The sequence below is a fragment of the Crotalus tigris genome, unplaced genomic scaffold, assembly GCF_016545835.1.
Source record: "Crotalus tigris isolate CLP2741 ecotype Arizona unplaced genomic scaffold, ASM1654583v1 scf7180000018413.2111637, whole genome shotgun sequence".
Classification (NCBI taxonomy): domain Eukaryota; kingdom Metazoa; phylum Chordata; class Lepidosauria; order Squamata; family Viperidae; genus Crotalus; species Crotalus tigris.
The window spans coordinates 1,605,490-1,612,199 of record NW_024096990.1 but is presented as its reverse complement, the minus strand read 5'-3'; the positions used below and the strand labels follow the sequence as shown (position 1 = coordinate 1,612,199).

Here is a 6,710-nt window from a genome sequence, read left to right as displayed (position 1 = left end):
CAACAACAATCTCCAAAGGGTGGCATTAGAAGACCATTTTCAGGGCCTAGAAGACCGTTGGCCATCTGAGGGATTCTCAGCGCTCTGGCCTTTCTTCACTACATCTACTTGTTCATCTCCCTCATCAAGGGAGGCTAGAAAGAAGGAGAAAGAACATCAGGGATGCTTATATTGCTCTCAACATCTGGGTGGATGGGAACCAAGGAAGGAAGGCCTGTGGAGAGTAGCCATGGTTATAATCTGGAGGTTGGACCATCTCAAGGATACCTCAAAACCCAAATTCAAGCTTTGGTTGAAGAAGAAACCCACAGAAGTCTGTTCTGGAAGGTTTTATTTTCATGAGCAGATCCAAGAATTTCATTTTGTCGCCAGATCTGGGTGGGTTTCCTGGTGCTTAAATTGCATTTGGGGTGGTGGTGTTTAATTGTTTTATTGTGGTGTCCAAGCTGATGGCTAGTTTCCTTTTAGGAGGACGGTGCAATTTCTAAAATCCAGAGGGTTTTTTCCCATGCTGATGATCTTTTGGGTGTGGTCTCTATTCTAGAACCTCCAAGTGTTTTTTTTTTTTTCAAGAATTAGGTCACGGAAACAGAAGGAGAAGTAACCTTGAAGGCTCCAAAATGACCTAACGTTTGTTAGACATGGCATCATGAGCCACACACTGGTTTTTCGTAGTTGTTGTCCAGCTACGGATGCAAACATACACATCATAGGGTGGGCACTGGGAAATCACAATACCCATTTTGTCACTTCCCTTTTTTCCTCATCTCACTTGCTTCTAAGTGTGGACCTTCTGGTTTTTAATTTTACTCCCTAGGGAACCAGGCTGTAATCCATCAGGCTGTGTCTGCAAACAGTTGTGGGCTGAATCCCAATAACACCATTTTGAAGAGGGGGAAATGGATCGTAATTTCTCTAGATTAGACAAGGGGTTGCAGCTCTCTCTCTCTCTCTCTCTCTCTCTCTCTCTCTCTCTCTCTCTCTCTCTCTCTCTCTCTCTTCCAAACAGGATATCCAAATAATTTCCTGAGCCTTCGTTCTGCCCAGAATTATAGGGCATAAGTTTCAGTAGGATGCCTAAAGAAGGAAGAGAAAAGAGGAAGTTAAGCTAAGAAAATAAATATCTTTACTGTGCATTTCTACCCCTATAAAACTGTTCAGGGCCATAATTTTAGAAGGTTGTGGGCAGGTTTAGAATTTTAAGGCCACATGAGGGACTGTCTCCCATCATGGTTTCAAGTAGAGGTTTGCTGGCTTCTATTCTTTCTTTCTTTCTTTCTTTCTTTCTTTCTTTCTTTCTTTCTTTCTTTCTTTCTTTCTTTCTTTCTCCCTCCCTCCCTCCCTCCCTCCTGCCTCCTCTTTCTTTCTTTCTTTCTTTCTTTCTTTCTTTCTTTCTTTCTTTTTCTTTTTCCCTTCCTTCCTTCTTCCCTCCCTCCCTCCCTCCCTTTCTTTCTTTCTTTCTTTCTTTCTCTCTCCCTCCCTCCCTCCCTCCTTCTTCTTTCCTCTTTCTTTCTTTCTTCCTTCCTTCCTTCCCTCTTTCTTTCTTTCCTTCTTTCTTTCTTTCTTTCTTTCCTTCCTTCCCTCCTTCCCTCCCTCCCTCCCTCCTTCCTTTCTTTCTTTCTTCCTTCCTTCCTTCCCTCTTTCTCTTTCTTTCTTTCTTTCTTTCTTTCTTTCTTTCTTTCCTTCCTTCCCTCCTTCCCTCCCTCCCTCCCTCCTTCCCTCCTTCACTTCCCTCACTTCTTTCTTTCTCTCTCTCTCTCTCTCTCTCTCTCTCTCTCTCTCTCTCTCTCTCTCTCTCTCTTTCTTTCTTTCTTTCTTTCTTTCTTCCAGCTTCCCCATTGACCTTGCTCATCAGAAGATTGCAAAAGTGGATCACACAATCCCTGGGACGCTGCAACCGTCACAAATACGAATCAACTGCCAAGCGTCTGAATTTTGATCACAGGACCACGGGGATGCTGCAATGGTTGTATGTGTGAGAAACCGTCGCAAGTCCCTTTTTTTCAGTCCCTCTGTAACTTTGAAGAGTCACTAAATGAACTGTTGTTAAATCGAGGATCACATGAGTTTGATCATTCCTGTCCTACTCTGGCCGTTTTACTTGGGCAGGTGGGGTTTCTGCTTTCAGCTTTAGGAAATATATATTAAAAAAGATAAATAGCGGAAATCACCTTGGAGGGGATTTTAACTTCCGGTATGAAACCAGGCCTACAATAGTAATGAATCCCAGCAAAGTACCCACAACTACTCCTGCTGTTTCCTTTCCAGTGAGTGTGATATTCTTAGCCTCTACGTCCTTTCTGGAAGACTCTAAAGAAACCAAGATAAACTCAGTGTTTGGGTTATAGTCATAGACCAATTATTATTATTTCTTACAGGCAGTCCTCAACTTAGTTGAGAACCGCCTGTATTTATTATTATTATTATTTAGCATAAGAGGAGAACAGGACAGAACAGGAGTAAACACATGCGCACAACCCACGTCATGATATACAAAATTTCTCCGGGCCTCATAACTGGATGTCCAGTTGAGCTATCCAGGCGATGGCCTCTGGCCTCGCTTCATGCAGATCTTCTAGGGACTCAGAAGATGCACGTTGTGGGGCACTCTTGCACAACATAGTAGTCTGCATTTCAGCATCACAGTCTGGTTTGGAGGCATCCCTGCTTCAGACAGGAAGGCGGTGCAGAGAGTGGTGAGGACAGCAGAAAAGGTTATTGGCAATTCCCTCCCTCCCATCCAGGACATAGCACAGCAGCGTTGCTTGAGCAGGGTCCGTAAGATTATCTGGGACACTACACATCTTCTTCACGACCTGTTTTCCTTGTTACCTTCTGGGAGGAGGCTTCGTGGTATCTGAAGCAGAACATCCAGATTCAGCCGGAGTTTCATCCCATACAGCATTAACCTTGCGAACTCTCAAGCCTCCTCCTTCCATTATATATTCAAGATGGACAATATTTAATATTTATTTGCTACGTATATGCAGGGATGTGGGTCTATACATATGTTGTTCATAGTATGTTTAGGTGTGTGTCATGTATGTGTTTCACTTTGAGAGTGGGCAACTAAATTTCATTTTTGATGTGTGCCATTGTGCCCACAGTATAAAAATGACAATAAAGGTTATCTTATCTTATCTTATCTTATCTCATCTCATCTCATCTCATCTCATCTTATCTATCTTATCTTATCATCTTATCTTATATCTTATATCTCATCTCATCTCATCTCATCATATCTTATCTTATCTCATCTAATCTCATCTCATCTCATCTATCTTATCTATCTTATCTTATCATCTTATCATCTTATCTTATCATCTTATCTTATCTTATCTTATCATCTTATCTTATCATCTTATCTTATATCTTATCTTATCTCATCTCATCATATCTTATCTTATCTTATCTCACTCATCTATCTTATCTATCTTATCTATCTTATCATCTTATCTTATCTTATCATATTATCTTATATCTTATATCTTATATCTTATCTCATCTCATCTCATCTCATCATATCTTATCTTATCTTATCTTATCTCATCTCATTTATCTTATCTATCTTATCTTATCTATCTTATCTTATCATCTTATCTTATATCTTATCTCATCTCATCTCATCTTATATCTTATCTTATCTTATCTTATCTTATCTTATCTTATCATCTTATCTTATCTTATCGCAACAAGGGAGAATCTGTCCATCCCCACTGATGCAGGGCAGAGGCTCGTCTTCCAGAATCACCCCTAATTCTGTTCAGTTTCGACCAGACAGTGCAAGGACCCTGCAAGCATCGTAAATATATGCCAGTTGCGATCACACGTGACCCATGGGGATGCTCCAACTGGTTATAAGTCAGAGTTCCCCAACATTTCCGGCTTTGCGGACTGGTTGCAAACCCCATATGGGCCAATAGTGGGCCGTGGCCCATAGGTTGGAGACCCCTGTTGTAAGTCACTTTTCTCAGTGCTATTGTAGCATTAAACCAGGGGTCTTCAAACTTGGCCACTTTAAGACTTGTGGACTTCAACTCCCAGAATTCCTCAGCCAGCCCAAAGGAATTCTGGGCGTTGAAGTCCACAAGTCTTAAAGTGGCCAGGTTTGAAGACCCCTGCATTAAGACGGTCACCAAATGAATATTCATATGTCAAGGATGGCCTGTACTCAAGCTCTGATGGTTATTCTTTCGTTTCAATTTCATACCTTTTTCCCCACCGGCTTGACAGCTGTCACGTGACTTGGGCTTCTCTAAACTTTACAGGTCAATGAAGCAGAAAGTGGAAGGAAAGACCAGCCTTGACTACGTTTCCTGTTTTGTTTGGACTTTTGCTGGGGGTGGAGACAATCCACCTTTTGATGGCTAAGTCAAAGTTTTTAGGCTAAGTCAAAGGTATTTGATATTTGGGTGCAGAACAGCTCGGCTTACTACACCCCCAGCTCCACATACCTCAATGGGAGCCACGCTTCCTTTTAGGGCTTCCTGAGATCACAGCGCAACCTTACTAGGTGTGTACAAAAGGTCACGTGGGTTCTAGAGATGTCCAGGATGCTGTAGAGCAGTGGTGGCAAATCTATGGCATGGGTGCCAGAGGCGGCACTCGGAGCCCTCTCTGTGGGCACATGCACCACCTTCCCAGCCCCGCCTCCTCCCATGGCCCCATACTCACCAGCAGCCCCTCCGGAGGAGAGTCGCCCCTGGGCATGGCCCACGCAAAGCAGCAGAGTGAAGTACAAAACTCCGCCCTTGCACCCCGCCGCGTGCAGATAATGCTGCAGGGCCGCCATGGTGCTCCTGAACTGCTTGGGTGATCTGTGGTGGGCCATGAAGGTGGTGGGTGGTCCAGTGGGCAGGGCGGAGTGGGGATGGAGGCGGGGGGGGCAGGTTTGGGGCACTTGGTCTCTAAAAGGTTCGCCACCACTACTGTATAGAACAGTGGTTCTCAACCTTTTTAATGCCACGACCCCCAACCGGTCGTAAGTCGAGGACTACTCAACCGGTCGTAAGTCGAGGACTACTCAACTGGTGCAGCACCATTTGCAGAATGGGACTTTTGGCGGGCTCATCAGGGCAGAGACAGCCTGGGCAATTCCTATTGGCTTTTGAAAGCCAATAGAATTAGACTCTATTCAAGAGAGTCTATTCTATTGGCTTTCAAAAGCCAATAGAATAAAAGGGAGTAGCACAGCTAAGGAAAAGGGGGGAAAAATGGCAGACTGCGTTGTTTGACGACCCCCGTGAAATGGTCGTTCGACCCCAAATGGGGTCCCGACCCACAGGTGGAGAACCACTGTTCTAGAATATGAAAGGATCCCTTATCTATTTACCTTTGATCTGTAACAGCACTTCCCCCTTTTCATAGGTGTTTGGGACCGTTCTTTTTTTCAGGATCACATAGAAGCCGCTGTCCCTGAACGTTAAATTTGTGATGCTCAGAGAGCAATCCAGCTGTATCTGCTCGCGCCCTGTATGAGCCTGGCTGTAACTGACTCTAAGAATGGGGGATGTTTGATAGGTCAAGATTTCATTCTTCTTGTGAATGGGACCTCGGTACCACCAGCAGAGAGAGACGTTTTCCATGCTTCCTACTGGGGTTAAGGTGACTTCCCTCCCCACCAAAGGTCTGGAGGGTTCTGTTCTGACACCAATATAAGTGTTCACAGTTTGAGCCACTGCAATGCAAGATGAACCTAGAAAATAAGCTAAGAGGAGGGAGGGAGGGAGGGAGAGAGGGAGGGATGGAGGGAGGGAGAGAGAGAGAGAGAGAGAGAATGAGAGAAAAGAGAATCAGAGAGAGAGAGAGAATCAGAGAGAGAGAGAGAGAGAGAATGGAGAGACTTGTCACTCAACGGATTATTGTAAGTCGAGGATTGTCTATACTCTAAACCAGGGGTCCCCAACCCCAGGTCCATGGACCGGTACTGGGCCCTGGCAAGCCAGCAACCAGGCCGCACAAACAAGCAAAGCCCCATCCGCGGGATGCAGGCAGCACATAAAACCACACACTCTCCGGTCCGCGGAAAAATCTCTCTCCATGAAACTGGTCCCTGGTGCCCAAAAGGTTGGGGACCTCTGTGCTAAATCACAAGAGTATCTCAGCCTGTTTTTGGGACTCTGCTAAGGCACGGGATTACAAAAGAGAATAACAAGAGTTGGAAGGTGCCTTACAGGTCTTTTAGTCCAACCCCCTGCTCAAGCAGGAGACCCTAGATCAGTGGTCCCCAACTCCTGGTCTGTGGACCGGTATCGGGCCACGGCATGCCAGCAACCGGTCCGCACAAACAAGCAACGCCCCATCCCTGGGATGCAGGCAGTACACAAAACCACGCACTCTCCAGTCCGCAGAAAAACCTTTCACTACGGAACTGGTCCCTGGTGCCCCAAAGGTTGAGGGCCTCTGTTCTAAACTGAAATCTTTCCTGCTCAGGAAGCTGCGGCACAACCCCTATTTATTTAGATTGCCCTTGTCTGCAGAGTGTCTTTCACCCTAGGCTGCAGCCTGCCACCCGAAAGAGCCCCTTTTTTTTACCTGCCAAGATCATTGCTGGCCAGAGTTTTCTTTGTCCGAAGGACCATCCAAGTTCCAAGCAGCTTCTCCTTGAGGCTTCAGCCTCTCTTGGGAACTGGAAACTGCTGTGCATGATGGGGAGTTCCTTTTAACCCTGTCCAAATTCTTCGGGAGGCTTAGTTGAGTCTGGCCGCGTA

The 6,710-nt window shown here is 45.4% G+C and overlaps 1 protein-coding gene across 1 annotated transcript; it reads right to left on the bottom strand.

Moving 5' to 3' along the window:
• Nucleotides 1-985: 985 nt before the first annotated feature.
• Nucleotides 986-6,702, bottom strand: LOC120312020 (carcinoembryonic antigen-related cell adhesion molecule 4-like). Its single transcript, XM_039352219.1, has 4 exons — nt 6,535-6,702; nt 5,333-5,707; nt 2,172-2,310; nt 986-1,077 (listed from the first exon to the last, which is right to left on the bottom strand). The coding sequence occupies exons 1-4, from the start codon at nt 6,644-6,646 to the stop codon at nt 1,050-1,052; spliced, it is 654 nt and encodes a 217-aa protein (XP_039208153.1). The 5' UTR covers nt 6,647-6,702; the 3' UTR covers nt 986-1,049.
• Nucleotides 6,703-6,710: the final 8 nt, after the last annotated feature.

Bases quoted from the DNA above. Each gene is read 5' to 3' on its own strand.
- LOC120312020 (XM_039352219.1), bottom strand. From the start codon at position 6,646: ATGCACAGCAGTTTCCAGTTCCCAAGAGAGGCTGAAGCCTCAAGGAGA. The intron at 5,708-6,534 runs GTAAAAAAAAGG...CCCTCCTCTTAG, and splicing joins GCCAGCAATGATCTTGGCAG to CTTATTTTCTAGGTTCATCT. The intron at 1,078-2,171 runs GTGATTTCCGCT...TTCCTTCTTTAG, and splicing joins AAGTTAAAATCCCCTCCAAG to GCATCCTACTGAAACTTATG.